Here is a 12,503-nt window from a genome sequence, read left to right on the forward strand (position 1 = left end):
GCTATAAAGATTAAACAATTTATCTAACAGCATATTTGATCACCTCTGATTATGTATTTCATGATCAAAAGTGCATGAACCTGTTTACATCTTTTATGGGGGTCTAAGATGACCCACAGTGGATTCATATTTAGCATACATACATGAGCATGGTATCGCTCTTTTACTTAAAAGTGAAAATCGAAGCAAGAAATTGATAAAGATTTTCCAAAAATGTCAAACTATTCTTTCAAATGGTCCCTTAAAGCAGACCAGTAAAAAATAGATGCGTTTCGAACAGAAAACTTTATTTTAACAAGAACATACAGCGCCATCTAGTGTGCAAAGAAGGTATGGTGCCTCTATTTCTAAGTCATAAATGTTAACTCAGTTTATTCCATTCTGCTGGAAAAAAAAAGACTAAACCACACATAATAAACAAATGTAAGAGTAAACTGCACACTGACAGAAATCTGTTTTGCCATTTAACATAAATTTCAGTTTTTTGTTTTTACAGTAAACGAGGCCACTGGTCAACATTTTACTTTAACAGTAAGTGGATTATTTTCCCCACATGCACTGAAGTTGTCAACATGTGTAATTGTTGTTTTCTTCTTATTTGTTTTACAGCTGAAAGACCCTCAGTGGGAGCCACCCTTTGGGGAAAATATAGACACTGGTTATGTACCTCTGAACACATATTCAATTTATAAACATTTATAAGAAATCAGCAGATAGCTGCCTCCCTCAACAGAGATATCAACTATTTATGGACACAATGCCTAATGCCAAAGAAGGTTTCACCACATCAGATAAATGGACCAGCAGAAGGATTCCTACATACAGAGGATCATTTGGAGGTAAAGCATCACTGTTTTGTATTTTTCACACATAATAAAGAGTCATTCTTGAGTCGTTTTGTCTTTAGTGAGTGAATAGAATCAGTTCCTCTGTACAGTTTTAAAATCACAACATAGGAATTTATTAAGGCTTCTTCCTTCTACTTCTTTTTAGCATTCTCCTTATGCATCCTGGTGAGGAGGCAGAAAAAACTAGAATGAGCCAGAGCACAGAGCCATCACAGAAAATACACAAAATACATGTCAGATGGTACCCAAATTATCTACACAGCACAGCTTCAGCGCTCTACCGACTGCACTGAACATATACAGTACTAATAGAACAGCTACTTAGTACACCTACAACAGCTGCAGTACTTGTACTACAACATGTGTAGGACAAAGGGTTTTTAAACAACTTGCAGAGCACTACGTACACATACTGTACATAGACTGCACAACTGAACACAAAACCTACCTTGATGTGCTGGTGGACTGGCGTCTAGTGTTGTGGACCTGTTTTCTTTTAGTCTTTCTCTTCCTGACAGCTTTCTTCTTGTGTCGCTGAAAAATATATCTGATAGCATCCTCCATTCTGGACCCTTTCTTACAGGCTGACTTCATGCCCCGGAGATAGTTGACATAGCTGTGTGCAAAATATGAGTGATGGTCTTGAAAATCTGCTGCTGTACAACCACCAACATCAGCAGCACCATTTTTCAACACACACAACTTCAGTCATACCTAATTATGTCAGTGTTTTTCGAGTTGTACAGATCCTGCAGGGTCAGTGAACGGTGACAACCAAAGCCAACAAGGGCCATTCCTTCCTGGCCTGACTGGCGAGATCTTTCTTTGGCTTCAAGGTATGCAAGTTGGAATCTGACTTACCTTCAAAACCTCAGGATAAGCCATCGCGTATTGAGTCAAGGAATCCTACAAATAAAAGACAAATTACTTATTACTCTGCTGTTTTTATATTATTTTTTTTATGTGCAGTACCTTGTTGGCCATCAGCCGGCTCTGACATGTTGAGTGCTGTCGCTCCACCTGGTGGTTAGCCACCAGATATGCAGTGTAGTTCACATCGTTCTCCAACAGCCACTTGAAGGTTTGACCTTTGTACTTGCCAAACTGAATGGTACACATGCTCTGATTGACATTTCCCAGAGAGAGAGCAGCTGTTAAAGACCTGTTGTCAGGCGCATAGTTCAGAGCCTCCTGTGACGGGTCTAAATCCAAATCCCCATCTGAGTTCTTACGGAAAGTAGGATCACCGTCCTAATGAAGGGGAAAAAGAATGAAAACAAAATGGAAAACACCAACACCATATAACTTTAAATGTCCAAACACGTGAAAGTCAATATTTTGATCCGATTTTGTGATAAGGTTAAACTTACGTCCTGAAAGGCTTCAGTTTATTTTAAAATGGCTTACAGCAGGCAACATACACTCACCGGGCACTTTATTAGGCACACCTGTCTACCTGCTCATTAACGCAAATTTCTAATCAGCCAATCACATGGCAGCAACTCACTGCATTTAGGCATGTAGACCTGGTCAAGATGATCTGCTGCAGTTCAAACTGAGCATCAGAATGGGGAAGAAAGGTGATTTAAGTGACTTTGAACGTGGCATGGTTGCTGGTGCCAGACGGGCTGGTCTGAGTATTTCAGAAACTGCTGATCTACTGGGATTTTCACGCACAACCATCTCTAAGGTTTACAGAGAATGGTCTGATAGAGAGAAAATATCCAGTGAGCGGCAGTTCTGTGGTCACAAATGCCTTGTTGATGCCAGAAGGTCAGAGTCTTGGTCTAAATCCAAAACCCCATCTGAGTTGTTACGGAAAGTAGGATCACCGTCCTAATGAAGAGGTACAAGAATGAAAACAAATGGAAAACACTAACGTGAATATAACTTTAAAAGTCCAAATACATGTCAAAGTAAATATTTTATTACAATTTTGTGATAAGATTGAACTTACGTCCCGAAAGGCTTCAGTTTTTGAATCTGGAGTGAAAAAAAAGACGGTAAGAGTGAAATAAGTAAGGTTTATTCTAAAATGGCTTACAGCAGGCAACATAGATCCCCCCACTATACAACGTCAATAAAAGCTGTGACTAATGATTAGCCTATCGATTGATCTGCCTATTCATTAATACTATTTATTGCTTGGAGTGTTGTAAAATGGTGAAAAGGCCTATAATAATATACCAGAGCATTAAACTACAATAACATCAAATCTCTCTCTCTCTCTCTCTCTCTCTCTCTCTCTCTCTCTATATATATATATATATATATATATAATTATTATTTCCATGTGTTATTAAAGTTCTCTGAATTTTGAATATGAGGAAGTCAGCATTTTGCCACATAGAAGCCACTTTCTTCTTTTTAAAGTTCCTCAAATGATTAAAAGAGTTGCAGATTAAGTTTATTCTAACTAATAGTGACTTTTCCACTGCTTTTAAGACACAATGATAAGGTATTTCTCTGTAATATAATTGTGTATTGTCTGTAACTTATTCTGTCACTGTGATGACTGTGGACTTGCCATCAGGTTTGGATTTACCTAATTTCTCAGTCACCTCATTGCAGTTAATCAACCTGCGTATTTCCAAAGTCACTTTAAGAGCCCCGGCCCCGGGGAAGAATGAAACCAAGAGCTCTGTGATCTGCAGAAAACTTTTCCCCTACAGAAATAATTCAAATCACATTAGTTTTTTTCTTTAAAATTTTATTTACGTCTCTTCTTTCTTCAGCCAAGCAGTTTGTGGATAAACATAAAGTGGAGCTGATCAAGAGAGTGAGCAACATTGGGCCCATTCTGGATGAGCTCTGGGATCATGATGTCCTGCAACAAGAGGTTTATGATAAAATCAGAGCTCTATCTACCAATCAGCAGAAGACGAGGGAGCTCTTCGCTGGTCCCCTTAGAGCCAGTGACGCCTGCAAAGATGTCTTCTACCAACTTCTTGAGTCAAATGAGCCATATCTCATCAAGGACCTTAAGATGAAAGATGACTAAATATTGATTCAATCCATTTTTAGACCAAAGATGTTGTTTACCTGTTTACATGTTTACCTGTAACCATTCGTGTTGGTGCTATTTATCTTCAAAGATTTCATTCCAGTGCAATTAGGGCAGTTCCCCTTAATGAGATGAGATTTCCTGTAAACTGAATACATGGTCATGCCTTTTGAAAAACAGATGTAGAGGGGTCATAATATTCTGAATTTGGGGGTCCAGTCATTGAAGATTGAAAGATGAAAGGTGGGCAGGAAGGTGTAGTTAGTGGGTGGAGGAGCCCAAACACATGGCCAGTTATGGAGTGCATCAATGCAAACACATACATTCACCTCAAGCTTTGAGTCTCAAAGCTACAGTACATATGTAACATAGGAAATAAAACATGAAGAGCATAATAGGACTTTCATTTAATATTGTGTTTCTTTTACTGTACAACAACAACTTACTGTTGGATGGTCATTAGAATGTTTTCTATCTTGAAATTTATAGTAAATTCTTCTGAATGCTCTGTCAGGTCTCTACATTTGGACTGAATAGTTTCTTCTATGAAGCGTGTACAATGTCATTCATTCCTGTCCAGCTTTTTTAAAATTTGCAACAACATCTAGTTGTTAGTACTGAATCAGCCTTATGCCTATGGAGTAGTTTACTTTTGAGTGCTGCCTTCAAGTGCTGCTTGGAAATATATACATTCCAACTTGATTCAAACTTGGTAACTTCTCTAGATTGTCAAAACATTTAATCTAGGCTGATGGCCGCCCACTCTGAGCCCAGTTCGGCTGAAGGTTTCTTCCTCTAAAAGGAGTTTTTCCTCTCCATTGTCTCCTACTGCTGCTCAAGTATGGTTGTTGGGATTTCTATATAATTCTTCATACAGTTATATTTTGTAAGGTCTTAAACACTGTAAAGTGCCTTAAGGTGACTTCTGTTGTGACTTGGTGCTATATAAATAAACTGAATTCAACTGAATCCTCCCACTTTGGTTTTGTTTCTTTTGTTCTTAAAACTCTATTTAAAAGGTGCTAACCGTCAGTCTTGCTTTTATTGTCTCCCATGGGAGAAAAGTGATTTACAGTAAAAGACATTAAATAAGAAACTATTTTCCATGGGGAACTTTGAGCGACCTGAATGTCTTCTTAACCAGCGAGGAGAAGGTGCCTGTTCATTTCAGGTGAAAAGCTAAGACATGGTCAAAACTATTAAACTGACTTTAGCAGAGACACTGGAAAACCTTTCAAAGCAAAATGTTGAGAAATTCTTTCACCAGCTTGTGGACTGAAGGCAAGAGCATGTGAAACAAACAGAAACTTCCCATTTTACTGTCTTTTTAAAATGCCTGCTGACATATATAGACCTATATGAGAGTTATGAGTTATGTAATCACATGAACTGAAAGGAGCCCAGAGACTTAAAGACTTATTTACACTTTGTAGTAGTAATTCTCAACTACATCAATTATAATAATGCAGCAGACAACAGGCTTAGTTTATCATAGAGAGAGCCACTCTGGCTATAAAGATTAAACAATTTACAGTAACAGCTTATTTGATCACCTCTGATTATGTATTTCATGATCAACAGTGCATGTACCTGTTTACATCTTTTATGGGGGTCTAAGATGACCCACAGTGGATTCATATTTAGCATACATGCATGAAAGGCATTGCTATTTTACTTAAAAGTGAAAATCGAAGCAAGAAGTTGATAAAGATTTTCCAAAAATGTCAAACTATTCTTTCAAATGGTCCCTTAAAGCAGGCCAGTAAACAAGAGGTGTTTCAAACAGGACACTTTATTTTAACAAGAACATACAGCGCCATCTAGTGTGCAGAGAAGGTATTGGTGCCTCTATTTCCAAGTAATTAATGTTAACTAAGTTTATTCCATTCTGCTGGAAAAAAAAGACTAAACCACACATAAAAAATAAATATAAGAGTAAATTGAACACTGAAAGAAATCTGTTTTGCCATTTAACATAAATTTCTGTTTTTGTTTTTACAGTAAACAAGGCAACTGGTCAACATTTTACTTTAACAGTAAGTGCATTATTTTCCCCACATGCACTGAAGTTGTCAACATGTGTAATTGTTGTTTTCTTCTTATTTGTTTTACAGCTGAAAGACCCTCAGTGGGAGCCACCCTTTGGGGAAAATGTAAACACTGGTTATGTACCTCTGAACACATATTCAATTTATAAACATTTATAAGAAATCAGCAGATAGCTGCCTCCCTCAACAGAGATATCAACTATTTACGGACACAATGCCTAATGTCTCTTCAAGCAAGCGAAGAAAGTTTCACCACATTAGATAAACAGACCAGCAGAAGGATTCATACATACAGAGGATCATTTGGAGATAAAACATAATTGTTTTGTATTTTTCACACATAATAAAGAGTCATTCTTGAGTCGTTTTGTCTTTAGTGAGTGAATAAATAAATTCAAATTTTATTTGTCACATACACAGTCATACACAGTACGATATGCAGTGAAATGCTTAGAATCAGTTACTCAGTTACTCTGTACAGTTTTAAAAAAGGCTTTTATTAAAATTGGTCCTGTGAGACATTAGAAAAAACACATATATACTGTCTATTTCCATAACCATGTGGCGTTTTGTTTGCATAAGTAGATTTTATTTTGACAAAAGAAAAATCAGGTCTTCACTGAGATCACATTCGAGATTCATTTAGCTGTGTTTACCTCCAACACGTTCATTTAGTTAGAACCTGTTTCACAGTTTTACATAATCTTTTACCAAAAAGAGGCTACATATTCGTCTTAGGTCATACTTCTTTGCTAAACAGCTTAATAACTGGTCATACCTTCTAATGTGTAATAAAACGTCATTTACAGTGGGAATTATTATTTTTTGATTGTCGGGTACGACATGCTGGACTGACCTCCTTTCTTCTTTCTTTCTTTCAAAGAGGAAAGAAGGTTTGTCAGAACTGGGACAGAGGAAAGAAGTGTTTCTTCCTTCTACTTCTTTTTAGCATTCTCCTTATGCAGCCTGGTGAGGAGGCAGAAAAAACTAGAATGAGCCAGAGCACAGAGCCATCACAGAAAACAGAAAATACATGTCAGATAGTACCCAAATTATCTACACAGCACAGCTTCAGCGCTCTACCGACTGCACTGAACATATACAGTACTAATGGAACAGCTACTTAGTACACCTACAACAGCTGCAGTACTTGTACTACAACATGTGTAGGACAAAGGGTTTTTAAACAACTTGCAGAGCACTACGTACACATACTGTACATAGACTGCACAACTGAACACAAAACCTACCTTGATCTGCTGGTGGACTGGCGTCCAGTGTTGTGGACCTGTTTCTCTTTCGGTCTGCGTATTCCTGACAGCTTCCTCCTGGTCTCGCTGAAAAATATATCTGATAGCATCCTCCATTCTGGACCCTGGTTCACAGGTTGACTTCATGCCCCAGAGATAGTTGACATAACTGTGTGCAAAAGATCGAGTGATGGTCTTATATCATAATATCTGCTGCTGTACAACCACCAACATCAGCTGCACTCTTTTTCAACACACACAACTTCAGTCATACCTAATTATGTCAGTGTTTTTCGAGTTGTACAGATCCTGCAGGGTCAGTGAACGGTGACGACCAAAGCCAACAAGGGCCATTCCTTCCTTGCCTGACTGGCAAGATCTTTCTTTGGCTTCGAGGTATGAAAGTTGGAATCTGACTACCTTCAAAACCTCAGGATAAGCCATCGCGTATTGAGTCAAGGAATCCTACAAATAAAAGACAAATTAGTTATTACTCTGCTGTTTTTATATTATCCATATTAAATTCCACCTAACTTCAAAATAAATTAATGTGTTGGTTTTGCCTGATAAACACCTTACAGCTTGTATTAATAAGACCTTTTAGGAGCTTGCATGTTTCAGCAGACAGCTTCTCTTTTTTATGTGCAGTACCTTGTTGGCCATCAGTTGGCTCTGACATGTTGAGTGCTGTCGCTCCACCTGATGGTTAGCCACCAGATATGCAGTGTAGTTCACATCGTTCTCCAGCAGCCACTTGAAGGTTTGACCTTTGTACTTGCCAAACTGAATGGTACACATGCTCAGATTGACATTTCCCAGAGAGAGAGCAGCTGTTAAAGACCTGTTGTCAGGCGCATAGTTCGGAGCCTCCTGTGACGGGTCTAAATCCAAATCCCCATCTGAGTTCTTACGGAAAGTAGGATCACCGTTCTAATGAAGAGGAAAAAGAATGAAAACAAATAAAAAACACCAACGTGACTCTAACTTTAAATGTCCAAACACGTCAAAGTAAATATTTTAATCAGATTTTGTGATAAGGTTGAACTTACGTCCTGAAAGGCTTCAGTTTTTGAATCTGGAGTGAAAAAAAAAAAAAGACGATAAGAGTAAAAAAACAAGAGGGTTTATCCTAAAATAACTAACAGCGGGCAACATAGATCCTCCCACGATACAATATCAATGAAAGCTGCAACTAATGGCTAGCCTATCAATTGATCTGCCTTTTTATTAATTCTATTTATTGTGTGCAGTGTTGTTAAACTACAATAATATTTTATTCTATTTATATCTATCTAATAATTATATATATATATCTATCTAATAATTATATATATATATATACATATATATATATATAATTATTTCCATGTGTTGTTAAAGTTCTCTGAATCTTGAATATGAGACCAAGGAAATCATTTTGCCACATCGAAGCCAATTTCTTCTTTGTAAAGTACTCATCTGGTTAAAAGAGATTAAGTTTCTTCTAACTAATAGTGACTTTTCCACTGCTTTTAAAACACCATGAGAAGGTATTTCTCTGTAATATAATTGTGTATTGTCTTTTCATTTTCATTCCATATTTCTTTCCATAAAAACAAAGTATACACAGTTGCCTCTCTGCTGGTCGTTTTTTCCACATACTGCAGATATATCCTATGCTACTATACCTATAACAAAGGTGTCAAACTCAGATTTTATTATATTTGGCCCGCGATATCACATCAAATGTGTATCAGAGATGCTCCCCAGTATACAGCGCATAATCCGTTGCTCCAAATGGAGTTTGTTAAACTGACAGGTGACAGTCAGGTGTGTCTGTTTGACGGTTTCTGACCAATAGACGAAGAGCACGTGTTCCTGTAGTTTGTCTTGACGTCATTTGGTACGCTCAGATTTTCTGTGTGAAACGAAACCGAACCGAGGAGAAATTGCTACAAACTCATCAACTCGAATTAAGGTGTGAAATCAATCTTGGACTTACCTAATTTCTCAGCCACCTCATTGCAGTTAATCAACCTGAGTATTTCCAAAGTCACTTTAAGAGCCCGGGCCCCGGGGAAGGTTGAAACCAAGAGCTCTGTAATCTGCAGAAAACTTTTCCCCTCCACTGCTCTGCGTCTGATCTCCGGATAATCCAGCAGCCGGTGAGAAAATTTATCAAAGTCAATTTTACTGAGATCCTCCAGCGCCTCCGCCACAGCTCCTCTCACCGTTGTTTGGACCATTATTCGTCGAAGAGTTTTGTATTCTGGCGCCTAAACGTCAGGTCTGCTGCCTTCAACAACTGTCAGAAATATCACGACACTGTTACAGCGTCTGGATCCAGTCGGTTTGTAATGACCTCCTTCTTCTTGTGACTGTATGCTGGAGTCAGTGTCACGTTGCAGAATATTTTATTTTCAACTCACTTCACGTTAAGCTAACTGATTGAAACCTGTGGCTTTTTAAAAAAATATTACTCACTTGACGGCTGGTGCGTAAAACGTTTGGACAATATTGTGCGTAATCACACATTTATAAGTCTATGACGGTCACCCAGAGGTGGAGGCTGGTGTAAACAGATAATGGATGATGTACTTCAAATGTAATGTATGTAAATATGAGAAAGAATAAATAAAATGCATGTAAATTGTTGATTCCCTGCAGCTATTGAAGGCACCATCTGCTCCTTCCCTGTATTTTCGGAACTTCAGATGCAGATGAGCCTCGTGTGATCAGGATCATCTCTTGGTGAGAAATGGCATCTAAATCCATTAAAATGGCTTTAGCAGACATGCTGGAGGACCTGTCGAAGCAGGACTTTGACAAGTTCCGCCACCACCTTCTGGACCGCAGACAGGAGCCTCGAGTCCGGCGCAACAGGGTGGAGGGGAAAAACTTCCTGGACATTGCAGACGTCCTAGTCTCAACTTTTACCGAAACCAAAGCTTTGGAGGTGGCTCTGGAGATACTGAGACAGATGGGCTGCAACGGGGACGCAGATCGACTCGGTAAACATGTTTTAATAGTTTGGAAATAAGTGTATAGATGAAGATTGGAATTGTCATGAAAACATTTTTTACTTTAACTTTCGTTACTGTACTATACTACTGTTTCCTACAACTCACCGAGAGAGGAGACAGAAATGAGATATGCACTATTATTATTATTATTACAATAGAAATAAGCATAAACTATAATTATGACGCATCTCTTACTGTTACATTTCCTACAAAATCATATTTCACTTAGTGGCATCACTGTCATTCTTTAACATTTTTTATCCAGATTTAATATGATTTACACTAACCAAGTATCTAAAATTGTAATGTTAACTTCTTTTTTCAAAATCACAATCTTATAGTGTGTCTTCCTGTTTTTGCAGCTGACGATGTTAAGGTAGCAGGTGGATCCTCTGCAAAACCTGGACCCAGTGAGAGTGAGTTGTTTTCAATATTTCATTAACATCATAGATTAGAATTTGTTGACAAATGTACAACATCATATCCTTTAAGACTTGTTAGCAATTTGCATAATATGCTACATGATCATATTATGATATCAGATGTCACTTATCATTTAAAACACCTTTGTATAAGACTTGTTAATCCTACTTGTCTCGAATTATAGAAATAATTCAAACCCCATTAGTTTTTTTCTTTAAAATTTGATTTATGTCTCCTTTTTCTTTAGCCAAGCACTTTGTGGACAAACATAAAGTGGAGCTGATCAAGAGAGTGAGCAACATTGGGCCCATTCTGGATGAGCTCTGGGATCATGATGTTCTCCAACAAGAGGTTTATGATAAAATCAGAGCTCTATCTACCAATCAGCAGAAGATGAGGGAGCTCTTCGCTGGTCCCCTTAGAGCCAGTGGCGCCTGCAAAGATGTCTTCTACCAACTTCTTGAGTCAAATGAGCCATATCTCATCAAGGACCTTAAGATGAAAGATGACTAAATATTGATTCAATCCATTTTTAGACCAAAGATATTGTTTACCTGTTTACCTGTTTACCTGTAACCATTCAAGTTGATGCTATTTAGCTCCAAAGATTTCATTCCAGTGTAATCAGGGCAGTTGCCCCTAATTCTATACTTGTCCACATTTGTATTGGTGCTCAGGGTCTGCTCCATCCTGAACAGTGAGCTCATTTAATTGCTTTATTTTAAACAAAACACTTGATGAGATTTCCAGTTGTATGATTTAAAGTAAAACTGAATTCCACGATCATGCCTGTTGATAAACAGATTTTGAGGGGCCATAATATTCTGAATTTAGGGCTCCAGTCATAGAAGATTATATGATTTTTTTGACAACATTGAGACCAAACTGTATATCAGGTGCATATTAACATAACTCAGTGCTTCTCAATTATTTTCAACTATTTTCTGTTCCTCGTCTCCCACCGTAGCCAAGCGCTACATAACCTTCGTCATATGTCATATTTCCTTGTCTTAGCTTTCGGGTGGCTTTCATTTCTCTCATTACCTCTCTCTTTCTTTTCATCCCTGTTAAATATTTTTTTCATGGTGTGAGGGGGTTTGTTGAGGGTTTGTTCACTACACTTCATACCTCCCGCTCTCTGCAGTATGTGCGCATACTCAGTGCAATAACACCATAGAGCTAATACTCTCAGCGCACACTCTGAGAATGAGAGCGCCACTGACATAACTAAATTTAACCTAAGACTGAAACTAACCTAAGAGGGTGGGCAGGAAGGTGTAGTTAGTGGGTGGAGAAGCCCAAACACATGGCCAGTTATGGAGCGCACCAATGCAAACACATACATTCACCTCAAGCTTTGAGCCTCAAAGCTACAGTACATATGTAACATAGGAAATAAAACATGAAGAGCATAATAGGACTTTCATTTAATCTATTTAATTGTTTTTATTTTACTGTACAACAACTACTTGCTGTTGGATGGTCATTGAGCATTTTCTATCTTGAAATTCATAATAAAATCTTCTGAATGCTGTGTGTGGTCTGGTGGATTCTATGAAGCATGTACAATGTCGTTCATTCCGGTCCAGCTTTTTGAAAATGTGCATGTTGATTTTAACAATTAGTTGTTGCAAATGTACAGAGCAGTTTGTCTTTACTGACATGTTGATGCAGAAGTGAATTTTATCAGTATGGATTTTTTTTATTTTACATGAAAACCTTTTTTTACACATGAAAAAAATGCCTTTTGTTGGCCAATGTTTGAACATTAAACTATGAAATATTATGAATAGGGTTCTGTATGTCTCACATTTCTTTAGCTCAGACTCACAGTGGAGTCAATTTATTTACTACTGACAGGGGCAAAGATTACTGCTGCTAATTTAATGCAAGAAAATCTCTGAATGAGCAACATTTTGGCTTTTGGG

At 37.8% G+C, this 12,503-nt stretch overlaps 2 protein-coding genes across 5 annotated transcripts; one reads left to right on the top strand and one right to left on the bottom strand.

Annotated features, from left to right (window-relative positions):
• Nucleotides 1-1,242: 1,242 nt before the first annotated feature.
• On the bottom strand, nt 1,243-9,409 carry LOC113170253. 3 transcript variants are annotated; one of them, XM_026372272.1, is made up of 5 exons: nt 9,132-9,409; nt 8,200-8,225; nt 7,802-8,080; nt 7,425-7,615; nt 1,243-1,464 (listed from the first exon to the last, which is right to left on the bottom strand). In XM_026372272.1, exons 1-5 carry the CDS (start codon nt 9,373-9,375, stop codon nt 1,293-1,295), a joined length of 912 nt encoding a protein of 303 aa, XP_026228057.1. In that variant the 5' UTR covers nt 9,376-9,409; the 3' UTR covers nt 1,243-1,292. The 3 variants fall into 3 exon arrangements, 2 of the variants coding, with proteins under 2 accessions (XP_026228057.1, XP_026228056.1); XM_026372271.1 differs by lacking the exon at nt 1,243-1,464 and adding an exon at nt 6,862-7,319; XR_003299626.1 differs by lacking the exons at nt 7,425-7,615; nt 7,802-8,080; nt 8,200-8,225; nt 9,132-9,409 and adding exons at nt 1,563-1,754; nt 1,821-2,186 and having other exon boundaries at nt 1,337-1,464.
• On the top strand, nt 9,212-12,109 carry LOC113170255 (apoptosis-associated speck-like protein containing a CARD). 2 transcript variants are annotated; one of them, XM_026372273.1, is made up of 4 exons: nt 9,212-9,294; nt 9,844-10,140; nt 10,515-10,568; nt 10,823-12,109. In XM_026372273.1, exons 2-4 carry the CDS (start codon nt 9,888-9,890, stop codon nt 11,086-11,088), a joined length of 573 nt encoding a protein of 190 aa, XP_026228058.1. In that variant the 5' UTR covers nt 9,212-9,294; nt 9,844-9,887; the 3' UTR covers nt 11,089-12,109. The 2 variants fall into 2 exon arrangements, with proteins under 2 accessions (XP_026228058.1, XP_026228059.1); XM_026372274.1 differs by lacking the exon at nt 9,212-9,294 and adding an exon at nt 9,343-9,416.
• The last annotated feature ends 394 nt before the right edge of the window (nt 12,110-12,503 follow it).

This window comes from Anabas testudineus, chromosome 16 (genome assembly GCF_900324465.2).
Source record: "Anabas testudineus chromosome 16, fAnaTes1.2, whole genome shotgun sequence".
Classification (NCBI taxonomy): Eukaryota; Metazoa; Chordata; class Actinopteri; order Anabantiformes; family Anabantidae; genus Anabas; species Anabas testudineus.

Bases quoted from the DNA above. Each gene is read 5' to 3' on its own strand.
- LOC113170253 (XM_026372271.1), bottom strand. From the start codon at position 9,375: ATGGTCCAAACAACGGTGAGAGGAGCTGTGGCGGAGGCGCTGGAGGAT. The intron at 8,081-8,199 runs GTAAGTTCAACC...CCTCTTCATTAG, and splicing joins AAACTGAAGCCTTTCAGGAC to AACGGTGATCCTACTTTCCG. The intron at 7,320-7,424 runs GTATGACTGAAG...TTTTGCACACAG, and splicing joins AAAAACACTGACATAATTAG to TTATGTCAACTATCTCTGGG.
- LOC113170255 (XM_026372273.1), top strand. From the start codon at position 9,888: ATGGCATCTAAATCCATTAAAATGGCTTTAGCAGACATGCTGGAGGAC. The intron at 10,141-10,514 runs GTAAACATGTTT...CTGTTTTTGCAG, and splicing joins CGGGGACGCAGATCGACTCG to CTGACGATGTTAAGGTAGCA. The intron at 10,569-10,822 runs GTGAGTTGTTTT...CTTTTTCTTTAG, and splicing joins AAAACCTGGACCCAGTGAGA to CCAAGCACTTTGTGGACAAA.